General features: G+C 39.8%; 2 protein-coding genes across 2 annotated transcripts in view; one reads left to right on the plus strand and one right to left on the minus strand.

Annotated features, from left to right (window-relative positions):
- Positions 1-13,698, plus strand: part of LOC309389125 (uncharacterized protein) — an 811,977-nt gene that overhangs the window by 252,979 nt on the left and 545,300 nt on the right. The window lies entirely within an intron of this gene.
- MXRA5 (matrix remodeling associated 5) overlaps positions 1-13,698 on the minus strand; it is a 28,750-nt gene that overhangs the window by 7,036 nt on the left and 8,016 nt on the right. The window contains exons 4-7 of the mRNA XM_081946410.1: positions 13,547-13,667; positions 10,564-10,954; positions 3,902-8,572; positions 1,779-2,679 (exon numbers count right to left, since the gene is read on the minus strand). Coding sequence (XP_081802536.1) covers positions 1,779-2,679; positions 3,902-8,572; positions 10,564-10,954; positions 13,547-13,667 — 6,084 coding nt within the window. The remainder of the gene's footprint in view (positions 1-1,778; positions 2,680-3,901; positions 8,573-10,563; positions 10,955-13,546; positions 13,668-13,698) is intronic.

Below are 13,698 nucleotides of genomic sequence, written 5' to 3' on the forward strand. Positions count from 1 at the left end.
TATCTATCTATCTATCTATCTATCTATCTATCTATCTATCATCTATCATCTATTTATCAATCTACACACACACACACACACCGTATTTTTCGGAGTATAAGAAGCACCAAGGTTTTGAAGAGGTAATTAAAAAAAAGTTTGCACTTTGCAAACCTCCCAAAAATGGCCTGTTTTTTGCAAAAAGCAGGCCTGTTCCCCCCCACAAAAGGCATGAATAGCCTTTAGGGAGCTTGCAAAGTGCTCCTGGGTCCCCCCAAAAAACGAGCAAAAAAGCAGCTTGTTTTTTGCAAAAACAGGCCCAATTTTTCTTTTAAAAAGGGCATGGATAGCTTTTAGGAAGCTTATAGAGTGCTCCTGGGGGCTGGGGGGGAATAAAATTTAGCAAAATCCAGGGCGTTTTTCTCATTTCTGCCCTCCCCAGCCCCCAGGAGCTCTCTAAAAGCTTCCTAGAGGCTCACCACGGCCATTTTGGTGAAGGGGGCGGGGTTTTTAGGAGGCAAAAAAATGCTGTATTCAGTGTATAAGACGCACCCAGATTTTCAGCCTCTTTTTTGAGGGAAAAAGGTGCGTCTTATACTCCGAAAAATATGGTATATATGCATGTATGTATGTATGTATGTATGTATGCATACATACATACATACATACATACATACATACAAAAACACTCACACAGGAATCACGAAATCTCCAGAACTGTAAAGCTTACAACTTGAAATTTAGCACACATGTTCCTCTTGGCTTCTAGGTGCTCGATAACAAAGGATTTTTCGAAATGACCATCAGAGCATTAGTATTTCTTATATTATTATTAACATGCTCTGATGTTAAGGAGTTGGATGTTCTACTCCCCCTCCCAACCTGAAAACTTGGATATGGGTCTGGCGAGCATGTGACCCATCTGGCCTGATGGTTGAGAGTTTGGAGAGGAGCCTGAGGGAGAGAAGTGATAAGATAGGAGGGCCTTCTGTGGGGCAAGGCTGATGGAGAGAAGGGGATAGGATAGGGGAGGATTCTGTGGGGCAAGCCTGATGGAGAGAAGGGGATAGGATAGGAAAGGCTTCTGTGGGGCAAGCCTGAGGGAGGGAAGGGGATAGGATAGGAGACATTTCTGTGGGGCAAGGCTGAGGAAGAGAAGGGGAAAGGAGAGGCCGAGGGTAACTACTCATTGATTTTCAAGTGTCAATTTACCAAGCCCGATCACATAGTTTTGTAGCGGAGCATGGGTATTCAGCTAGTACATACATAAAATCAAGCAATCCGCAAATGTTGCAATGTTACATGAAAGAGAAATACAATGGTATGAGAATTATATTAAGTTTACTGATTAGTTCATATTCAGAAACTATGATATGTAGTTAGATTATAATGTATCTTTGCATACTCAGATATAAACTGATAATTTATAATCACAGACCATAAAACAGATGTGCAATTTTTGGGAACCCATGACCAGATTACAAATGGCCAGAGAAAATCACAAATGAGGTAATTTGAATTAACTTAAGTAATCAATACATTTATTCTCCAGAAGTTAGTAATTTGTCCCATTAATATCTTACTAAGGTTACACATTGGGAGCAACTTCTGTAAGGACTTTAAAAGTCCTACCAATAATTTAGAAAGTTATAGATAACCATGGGCCCAAATTCCATACATCCCTGACTTAATGTAAATATCACTGGAATGAATGAAATAATTATGTTGATTTGAAGAATAATTATCTATAAAATCAAAATACAACAACTTATACCTAGAATGTCAAAAGAAATATTTACCTTTGTAGAGAATCCACCATTCTTTTTGAAGGAAGCCTCCAGAGGATCCATGGCCAGGGATCCCCAGAGGCACTGCAATTCAGCCGCAGGGTGCTACCATAAGTTACATCTGTTCTCTGGGGTGAGCTTCCTGTGATCTTGGCATTTGTTGACTGCTTTTTGACCTGCAGCTGTACAGTTCTCCTGACTGCTCCAACCATATTTGCTGCAATGCATTCATAGCTCCCACTGTCTTTGGGCAATACATGACGTATATAAAGGGTTCCATTTGGAAAAACAAACAGATTGCCATGGACAAATTGAGAGGGACGAATCTGAGTCCCATCAAAAAGTACCCAACGGATGCCAGGTGGGGGGGCTGCTTTTGCACTACAGTGAATGTTAATGCTTTGCCCCACATTGAGAGAAAAGTTTTCTTCTTTCTCTTGCTCAATAATTGGTGGCAAGGCAGCTATGTGAAGTCTCACAGCAATACTGTCAGCTCCTGCAGCATTGCTGGCTATGCATTTGTAAATTCCCCGATCTTGAAAGTTAGTGTCTCTCAGGAGCAAGGTCCGGTTCTCATATAGCATAACCCTTCCCTCCATAGTACTCACAGTTTGAAATATTTTACGATTAGGAAAAATCCAAGAAATGTGTGGGTTTGGGATTCCAGTGGCTTGGCAATCCATAGTCACTTTTTCTCCAAAATAAACAGTCAAATCCTTAAAGCGAGAACCCAACATTTTGGGCTGTTGAGCTATGACAGTCAATAGGACAATCATTTTATCAGTGCCATGAGAGTTCTCAGCAGCACACAGATACTGTCCACGGTCCTGAAGCTGAACACTCTGAATAAGGAGTGTGCCATTTTTCAAGACTTCAAACCGTTGCATCTTTGTTTGGGCTGTCATCGTTTCTCCTAAAGTTTTAGGGTAGGAAAATGAAACACAAGTTGTTTAAACACTTTCTAAAATACTTATCATCTATTAAATAGAACCTAGAAATCCACTGCAATGCTCCAGTATAATCTAAGACTCAGTAAAAATCTAAGATTCAGTAAAATGTAAGTACTAGATCTAACCATTTGTGTCAATCATTCAATAAAAATTAGAGATTTTAAATTTAGGATGTCCTTTTTATATTAAAAGAAGCACCACACCCTATCACATGCGCGCGCTGGCCAGCTGAGTTCACCTTTTTAAAAGCTATTTTTCGCCTTCCCCAGGCTCCAGAGGCTTTATTAGGAGCCTGGGGAGGGCGAAAAGAGCCTCCCCCCCGGAGGCTTCAGGGACCGTCCCTGAAGCCTTCAGAACGCTTAAAACCACCCTCCGAGCAAACCGGAAGTGACTTCCGGGTTGCTCGGAGGGTCGTTTTAAGCGTTCTGAAGGCTTCAGGGACCGTCCGAGGCTTCCCTGATGCCTTCGGAGCACTTAAAACGACCCTCCGAGCAACCCGGAAGTCACTTCCGGTTTGCTCAGAGGGTGGTTTTAAGCACTCCGAAGGCTTCAGGGAAGCCTCTGGACAGTCCTTGAAGCCTCCGGAGGGCCTCCGGGGGGTTGGGGGAGGCTCTTTTCGCCCTCCCCAGGCTCCTATAAAGCCCCTGGAGCATGGGGAGGGCAAAAAAAATGTAAAAATGGGGGGGGGGGTTCGCGCGTTTTGCGCGCATGCACACTGGGGGGTCGCGCGTTGCATTATGGGTGTGGCACGCCCACACTCGACCCCCCTGCGCTCCCCCCATTTGTGGCACGCGAGCCAAAAAAGGTTCGCCATCACTGTATTAGGGCATTCTTCAGATATTTTCAAAACCCCGATTGATCCTATAATCCTGGCCAGATTGACTGGAATTAACATGTCTATGGAACCAATTTAACACATTCAATATAACTTCAATGAATTTCACAATAAAGATGGGAATACCTATCAAGACATAATTCTTTATTTTGCATCAATAATGTTCACCAAAGACTGCAAATATGCATGATGCAACAATCTATTTTACTGATTGAACAACTTTATAAATGTACTGCACCTCTGAAATCATCAAAAGAAACAAAAATACACGCTTATGTTAAATAAAATGCATTCAATGTAATTGATTTTACATCCAACTGCTGTTGAAATAAGAGGATTAAAAAGGTTACCTGTAGAGACTTTTGTCCAAGAAAGGAAAGGCTTGGGATCTCCTGTGGCATCACATGGGATAGCAACATCTGACTCAGCAAGAGCGGAAAGAATGTTAGACATTTTAGTGATAATTTTAGGGTTTTTTCCTTGTTGTGTTAAAGGCACAGAAGACTGAATGAGGCTTGAGTTGAAAACCTTGATTCTATCCAGTTTAGGCACAAATAACACATTTGGATTATTATGATAGATACTACTGGAAGACTGCAAAGTTGAACTCACTTGAGATTTTATTTTTGGAGTAGTGAAGGTAGGAATGATTGTCCCAGATGCTGGTACAGTATCCAAGGATGTAGGAGGTACGGGGATAGTGATGGCTTTTAAAGAAGTGCTATGCATTATCTTCTTGGTAACAGAGAGAAATGTTTTCTCAGTTGTGCTTACTGGTACTGATAGATTAGGTACTAGTGGTTTAGAGTTCATTCCCAAGTGTTGAAATATCCTGGTTCTATTGATCAGAAATGGTGTTCTAGCATTGTGCAAATATGGTATAGCATGATTGATTGTTCTTCCAGGCTTATCTCTACCTTCAGGAAGAAAGTTGCTGACAAAAACTTTGGAATGAATATTTTGTCTGTTTTCATCTTGGTTGTCAGATTTGCCCAGAATAGACATTTTAGGTCTATATAATGGAACAGGTGTGGGGGTAGGGAAAGTTGAAGAGGTTTTTTTCTCTTGTGTGGTATAGGCTGCGTATGCTGTTATTTCTGGTTTATTGGTGTAATGAAGGGGCACTTGGTGAGTTACAAAATGATGAAAAAATCCCGGTGCAATGAGATATGGAGGTTTTACAGTCCCCCTCACATGAATGTAATTTGGAGGTAGGAAACCCGGGTTTTTTCCAACTGGTTGATTTGGAATATGTGGATTTAATGAAAAGCTGCTGTATGGCCTGCTACTACCTTGCTTTTTTTGAGTGGTAGAAAATTCATTCTGTCTTGAGCTATATCTGGCTCTTATACTATCCACAGTGGGTATCTTCCTATCTGGGTATGTTACTTTAATAGGTGTGAGATTTTCCTTTGTTGAAGAATTATCTGCTAAATTAAGATTCTTAGGTGTTAATGGAGGCAGAGGAGTGAGCATTGAAATGGATACAACCGAGGGATCATTTTTTTCAGTTCCATATGTTGCAGTATCATCTTCATGATTATGGAACTGGCTAGTAATTTCTTTGGAGTATCTTGAAGTTGGTCGAATGTGTGTTTTATTTTGCCAAAGATCAAGAATTTGGTTCATTTCTTTAGGTATAGAAGCATGATCAGAGACTGAACTGTGGTGAGGTATAGTCACTTTTTCAACTTTATGAAAAAACGGTTCCACTGTAGTCTTTAATAAGTAATCTGAAAAATCCCACAATTTTTCTACAGATGGCAGAATTTCAGGATGTTCTGTTTGGCTAACAGATAGATACTGTTGACTAGCAGACTTTGACTGAGCTACCCTTGAATCAATGACATTTGGAGAGTCTGATGAGAAAGAGTTAGCTTTTTCTTCAAGTTCTGGAATCATTGAAGAAGTAAGATCAAAAGATGATGTTGAGCTCTCTCCTAAAATACTTGCTGTGGGGGTATTTGTCACTTCATTATAAGATATGGATAACTTATTTTCTGTAGCTGTTGTATACTCTGGATTGTGAGATAAATGCAGCTGCTTTGGGAGTGACGTAGTCACTGAATGATATGATGTCACTGTTTGACTTTTCTGATCCTTTATGACCCTAGAAAGAGTTAATGGTGTCTTAGGTAATAAAGTAGGAAGTTGAACAGCTGAAGTTGCTATTGTGTCCTGGGGTTTTTGTAAAGTAGCTGCATTTATTAATGATGAAGAACTCAGTTTTTGTATTTCATCCTCTGACTTCTGATATCCAGCCATAAAACCTTGCATGGTTTGAGTAGTATTGTCAAGTTTAGATATTTTTGAAAGAAAAGTTATCTCTTCTACATTAAAAGCTGTAGGAGGAATTGGTTTTGGTCTTTTAAATCTATTTGTTCTCCGTCTGCCATATGGTCTTCGTCGTGAATGCTTATTGATCGCTGGCTCAGGTGTACTCATTTTTCTTCCATATGCTGTTGTTATGGCTACTGTTGTTGGTTTGTTAGTAGTAGCAGCTGTCAGCATCCATTCTTTCTTTTTCAGTGGATGAATAGTGCTTTCTATAATAGAAGAGGATTTTGTTTTTTCGAGATTTACATTTGTTAATATTAGGTTTTTAGAATCTGTAAATGGATTAAAAGGAATTACTTGTACATGTTCTGTGCTGTCATGTTCTTTAGGAGCAAAATCTGCCATTTGAGTAGCAGAGGTAACAATGGTAGCAGAATTGTTGATTTCAGCATGTGTAAAAGTTATTGCAACATTACTCATATTACTCATAGATTTAGCTTGTAAATATTGTTTGCTTTTGGCAAGGACAGGATCTTTGACTGAAATTTCTGAGTAGGGATTAGGTGTGGCTTTCTCCCTGTTGCTGACTATCATTAAAGTGCTCTGAGTATAAGGTTCAACTTTTTTTGAGATCTGATTTATTTCTCCATTAAAAAAATCTATCCTTTTTGATTCTTCTACTTTTGATCTGACTGTGTTTGAATCACTATGATCCCAAGGTTGTGTTTGCATAGTTGGAGAGAACTGGATTTCCTGTGCTACAGAGGTTTCCATGTGGAATGGATCTTCTGGCATTTTTGAGAATTCATGTTCCACATGCGCTGCTGAAGAAAGTATTTGGTCTTGATTATAATTCTGCATGCTGATGACAGAGGGAATGATGATTGAAAATAATTCTGCTTCATCCAAATGGGAAGTATCTGCTGAAGATTCTTCTCCATTGATTTCCACAGCACTTCTTGGTGGGAGACTGGAGATAGGTAGATGACTTCTTGTGGTCCATTGTGTAAAAGGAATCTCTGATGTGGTACTTAGAAGAGGAACAGAAGTGGTTGTAAGTCTGGGAAGACTTTTTCTTCGGACTTTTGCCAAAATGTTAGCCCAGTGTTGTGGATTAATTTGTTTGTTTGTCATATGAATTCTCCTCCTGGATTCAAATACTCTTCTACCCTCAGCAACATTAATCTCTTCGGTCCTATCAATGCCTTTCCATAATTTCATTTTACGTTTTCCTTTTTTATCTGTTCTTACCTGAACATGAAAAATGTCATCGCTCTTCTGTTTAAGTGATTGTTCAAATTTTTTGAGATGAAATTTCTTGCTTGGCATACTGTAAATCTCTTTATCACCTGATCCCTCATCATCTCCGATGACCTGCCCCTTTACTGATGTTCTTGAACCAGGTTGCTTTTTAAATTTTATCCTTTTAGAAGATCTGTCAGAAACCATCTCATTTACTGTTACTTTAACAACAACTTCATCTGATCCTTGTTGATTGATGGCCATGCATCTATAGTAACCGCTGTCACTTACCTGACTGTATGGAATTAACAATGTGCCATTTTCTAGCAAATATCCACTAGAAGAGTTTGACAAATCATTAATCATTTGGCTGCTTGGAAGTATCCAGTTTAAATGAGCATCTGGTATAGCCACTGCACTACATGGCAATAGTATGGAATCCCCCACATTTTTTTCAATTTTTGTTAGTTCAGAGTCAACTTGCTGAATAACTGTGGGTTGCACTAGAACTTTGTAGGCCACTGTGTCCACGTCATCTCTCACTTGGGCAATACAGTGATATACCCCTGAATCAGCATAGGCCACTGACCTGATGATTAACTGACCACTACTGAGGACAGAAAACCTTTCGCCTTCCATTTTGAATGGAGCTTTCAATTTTGTCCCATCTGGGACAATCCACCTGATAGAAGGACTTTCTGATGCTTTGACATTACAGCTAAGCTGAGCATTTGAACCTTCTACTACAATTTGAGCAGCTCTTGTGTGCTGGTCTTGCTCTATCATAACCCAGCTGCTTCTCTGTTGCTTATTTTCATGAGGTTGAATAGTTTGAGAAACCTGGGAAGAAAAAGAAAGAACTACCATTTTTCCTGTGCTCTGGTGTCTGTTTAATTGAATGTGTATGAATGGCTGCATCACCCAGGAAGGCTCAGCAAAGATTCTGCCTTTCACACCTGTGTAATAGGGAGCATCATCAGAATCAGAACCTTGCCTATAGTGATAGCTTAATTTAGGTTCACGAGTGAGCACATGTTCTCTTTCAAGTTTGACAGGCACTTCACTGTAATATGCAATAAGCTTCCATAACTTCTCGTAGTTTTCTCGGTTCATATGACATTCCATTTCCAGAGAAATAGTACCATTGACCACAATTTCATAAGGAGAGATCTGATTCCACTGGATTTTGGTAGAGTCCTTTGGTTTTTTAATTTCACATTTGAGGTTCACTGAGTTTTTGTGTTCATCAGTCAAGTTCAGAGTAATGTTCCATGGAGGCCACTGAAGTTCTTCCATTAGTAACTCAGAGATGTCATCTTCTTTACCCTCATCATTTTCCTGAATGTTGGTGCTCTGTTTTAATGGGGACTGTATGATGGGCTTCCTGCAGGAAATGTCTTTCATATTTTGAATATCTTGTTTCTGGAATTGTTTAGGAAAAGTACATTTAGGACAAATCTGACCGTCCTCATAGGCTTTATCTTTTTTACACTTTAGGATACCTAAAAGACAAAAAGAAAAGGCATTTTGAGTTCACAGGATTTTTATTTAGCTTTCTCTCCTGCTCCATGTTTTAAACTATACTTTGAATTTAGTAATGGGCTTTGAATCTTATAATCATAGGTTTGGCAGGGGCCTTGGAGGTCTTCTAGTCTAACCTCATGTCTTGTGCAGAAATCTTCAAACTATTTGGAAAAAAGATTGTTCCACCTTTTCTTTTTAAAAAGGTTGTCCCATCTTTTCTTTAATAATTTAATTAAATTATTCTTTTTAACTGGCCTGAAATTATTTTAGTTATTCTTTATCTAGTTTGTTCATGTTGTTTTCAAGATAATGTTTATGCTATCTAGGTTAATCATTAGATAATGTATATTTTTAAATACATATACATTTTATATTTATTCACTTAGTTTCATACTACTAAACAGCTCATTGGTTCATATATAAGTATATGTGATAAAATAAATCTAATTACGGTATTTTTTGGAATATAAGACACATCTTTTTCCCTCAAAAAAGAGGCTGAAAATCTGGGTGAGTCTTATGACACTGAATACAGCATTTTTTGCCTCCCAAAACCCCGCTCCTTCATCAAAATGGCCGTGCAAAGCCTTTAGGAGTTTTGCAGAGTGCTCCTGGGGGCTGAGGAGGGCAGAAATGAGTGAAAATGGGCTGTTTTTTGCTCAATTTTGCCCCCCTATAAGCCTCAAGGCTGTTCATACCCTTTTTTTGAAAAAAAAAACACCAGTCCCGTTTTCACAAAAACGGTCCTTTTTTAGGAGGTCTGCAGTGCAAAACCTTTTTTTAAAAAAAATTGCCTCTTCAAAATCTTGGTGTGTCTTATACTATGGTGCATCTTATACTTCAAAAAATACGGTACATTATATGTTTTTACAGAAACACAGATACAATCAGAGACAATGCTTGATTGATAATATTATAAAGTTGTCTGTAAAATTTGAAATGTCTTCATTTCTCTTGGGTTTGTCTTTTCTGTGACTCATAATTATTCAGACTATTCTGAAATATTGGTTTTGCTTCTAAAGTCAAATAAGTTATTTTTGTTGTTTCTTACATCACTTGGAAATCTCTGCTCATAAATACAAAACTTCCTTACAACCTAGAGAGAATTTAATGAATAGTTTTTTGTGGTTAAAAGACTCCTCTAATATCTACTTAAATGTTTACATTATGTTCCATTCAACCTAACACTGTACAATATCAGAAATTTATTAGTGTGAAGATTCTCAGTTTTGCCTTTTTAACTGTAAATTGAACAATATGTTCTTAATTTTGAGAAGAAATGCCATTGCCACTTGAAGTACATTATCATAGTATGTTTATTCTTGATGTATTGGGAGAGAAGTGGTTTTCATCTTTGTTCATTGAATGGCATGGCAAATTATGAAAATTATATTCTTTTGAGGAAAAAAGCCTCAAACATGATGAATATGTTTTAAATACAGATTACAAGATAAATATGAAAGACTGGATTTATATAAAACATTACATGAAAACACCTTAAGATGATTAGATTGTTATCAACTTATAACCACAATCATAACCAAAGTATCAGTTGCTGAGCAATGTAATCATTAAATGAGTTATCATGTATCCTGACTCAATTTTATGACCATTTTTACCGCAATCATTAAGTATATTACATACTTAGGTGAATTATGTGATCCTTAAGTAATTCTAGCTTTCTGACTTGTTGGAAGACAGCTGGGAAGATTGGAAATCATGATTGTGTGTGCTAAAACTGTTATAAATATGAGCTGATTGCAGATCACCTGATTGTGGGGATAGTGCAATGGCAATAACTTCAAGATTGTAAGTCACTTTTTCAAAGGCTGTTTTAACTACAAACATCATTAAAGGAATGGCCATAAATTGAGAACAACCTGTACAATATCTGTACCTAGTCAGTATTTCTGGCCAATTTCTTCTGAAGATGATTTTCTATAACTGTTTGTTACAAAGTTCCTCTTACCCGCAGATTTCTCAGTCCATTCAAGGAACCATTTCAGCCTGCAGTCACAAGACCAGGGATTCCCATGAAGATAAATATTCTCTAGAAGAGGCATCCTTTGAAAAATGTCCTTAGGCAATGTTCTAATGGCATTTTCGGATAAATAAAGATGTTTTATTGTTGACATCCTGAAGTAATCAAGAACTAAGAGTGTTGAAAATGTGTTTGGGTGAAGCTGCTGAAGCAGGTTTCCTTCCAAGTGGAGAAGTCTGAGGGAAATTAATCCATTGAAAGCATTTGGATGGATGAATTCAATTCGGTTGTGATCCAGGTGCAGTCTCATCAAGTTGAAAAGCCCTTGGAGGGTTTGGCCAGTTATAACCTGCAGTTTGTTATAGCTTACTTTGAACACCTAAATGGACAAATAAATTAAGGTTACTATCTTTTTTGATATTTAAACTTTACAGAAAAAGCATGTTTTTATAGAAATAGAAAATGTGTGTCCCATCAGAGTTAGCTAAATTATAATTTTCATCAGTGGTACAGGATAACTTAATGGCTCAATCTAGACATTCTTGGTTATCCATTTTTAGAATTAAGGGAATTTGAGTTAGATACATAAAAATTTATCCCCAGGAAATTAACTGAAGCAGAACTTATTCTATTAGGGGATACGAGATATAAAACCTTAATAAGATGATTCAAGAATTTCTACCAATAAAATAATTAAAATGTGTTAGAGTTATTGCACAATGTTTAAAATCAGTTGTATATTTATTGCAGTGTCATTTATCACTAGCATGTACCCCGTTTCCCTGAAAATAAGACAACAACAACAACAACAACAACAACAACGATGATAATAATAATAATAATAATAATAATAATAATAATAATAATAATAATAATAAAAAATATTTATTTCTTAGCCGCACCCTCTCCCGAAGGACTCGGGGCGGCGTACAATAAAACATATGAAATAAATATATAGACAAGACATACATATTACAAAAACATATACCAAGACATGTACAAGGAGGAGGTCGGCTAATGAATAAAAACAATAAAATACAATGTTTAGAAACCCCTAAATAATTGAATACAATTAAAATACCCAAATAAAAACCCGTCAGGAGCGATATAGTTAGATCAAAGTTGAGCCAGGCCAGCTACTTGGAATAGGTGGGTCTTGAGCTTTATACGAAAGGAGCGGAGGTCAGAGGTATTCCTAATATCCAGAGGGAGGTCATTCCACAGGGCTGGGCCCGCCACAGAGAAGGCTCTACTCCTAGGCGCCGCCCCTCGACACTGTCTGGTGGACGGCACCTGGAGGAGGCCCTCTCTGTGCGAGCGGATTGGTCGCAGGGATGTATGGGGCAGAATACGATCCCGCAAGTAACTAGGTCCTGAGCCATGGAGCGCTTTAAAGATTGTTATCAAAACCTTGAAACGCACCCAATAGACCACAGGAAGCCAGTGCAGCTCGCGCAGGAACGGTGTCACATGGGAGTACCTAGTACTCCCCATAATTACCCGCGGGGCTGCGTTCTGGACCAACTGTAGCCTCCGGGTGCATTTCAAGGGAAGCCCCATGTAGAGAGCGTTACAGTAGTCCAAGCGAGACGTCACCAGCGCATGAGTGACTGTGCGTAAGGCGTCCCGGTCCAGTAGGGGGCGCAATTGGCGCACCAGGTGAACCTGGTGGAACGCCTCCCTTGCCACGGCTGTCACATGGTCATCCATGGACAGCCGGGCATCCAGGAGGACGCCCAAATTGCACGCCCGCTCCACGGGGGCAAGTTGAATGCCCCCGATGGCCAATGATGGAATTAATTGGCTGAACCGGGGAGCCGGTACCCACAGCCACTCCGTCTTGGAGGGGTTGAGTTTGAGTCGGTTGTCATCCATCCAGATCCGTACGGCTTCCACACACTGGGACATCACTTCGATGGCCTCGTTGGGGTGGTTCGGGGTGGAAAAGTACAGCTGAGTATCATCAGCGTACAGATGGTATCCCACCCCGAAACCACGGATGATCTCACCCAGCAGCTTCATATATGTGTTGAACAGGAGTGGCGAGAGGACCGACCCCTGTGGTACCCCACAAGTAAGGGGGCGTAGGGTCGACCTCTCCTCCCCTGCCAACACACGCTGCGTCCGGCCAGAAAGGTAGGAGCCGAACCACCGCAAAACGGTGCCCCGGACCCCCAACCCCTCCAGCCGGCGCAGCAGGATACCATGGTCGATGGTATCAAAAGCCGCCGAGAGGTCTAATAGGACCAGGATAGAGGAACAACCTCTATCTCTGGCCCTCCAGAGATCATCCACCAACGCGACCAAGGCCGTCTCCGTGCTGTGACCGGGGCGGAAGCCGGACTGGCGCAGGTCTAGATAATCATTTTCCTCCAGATGCTGTGGAAACTGGTAGGCCACCACACTCTCTACAAACTTCGCCAAAAAGGGAAGGTTGGAGACAGGACGATAATTGGCCAGCTCCAAAGGATCCAGGGAAGGCTTCTTGAGCAAGGGTCTCACCACCGCCTCTTTCAAGGCGGCCGGGAGAGACCCCTCGCTCAGCGAAGCTTTCACTAGGTCCAGGAGCCAGTCTCGTGTAACCTCCCAGGATGCCTTCATGGATAATAAGCCCAATTGGGCTTTTGAGCACATGCGCTAAAATAAGCCCTCCCTCGAAAATAAGCCCTCCCCGAAATATTGCAACACAGCAGCACCCTTGGCGCCTCCTGAACCTAAAAAATAATAAGACTTCCCCAAAAATAAGGTCAAGTGCTTATTTTGGGGGTCAAAAGAAAATAAAGATCCTGTCTTATTTTCTGGGAAACACAGTATGAGCAGGCATGTCCATTTAATACTGTGATAATAACAAAATTATTGGCCTCTGTATAGCCAGATTTTGGGTGAATATTTGAACACACTTTTGTTCACTAATGCTTAGGAAATAGACTCTAAGTGTTTTGATTTATTTAGTAAATATTTCTGGCTTTACCTGTAGTGATGACAGATCTTTTAAAGCACCATTAGGTATATTTTGGATATCATTGCCATGAAGCATGAGCAGTTCAAGTTTTGAAAGTCCTGCAAATGAGCTTTCAGATACAGCTTGAATGCTGTTAAACCTGGAAAAAAAGAAATGGAAAT

This window comes from Natrix helvetica (genome assembly GCF_964273705.1).
Source record: "Natrix helvetica genome assembly, chromosome: 3".
NCBI classification, from domain to species: Eukaryota; Metazoa; Chordata; class Lepidosauria; order Squamata; family Natricidae; genus Natrix; species Natrix helvetica.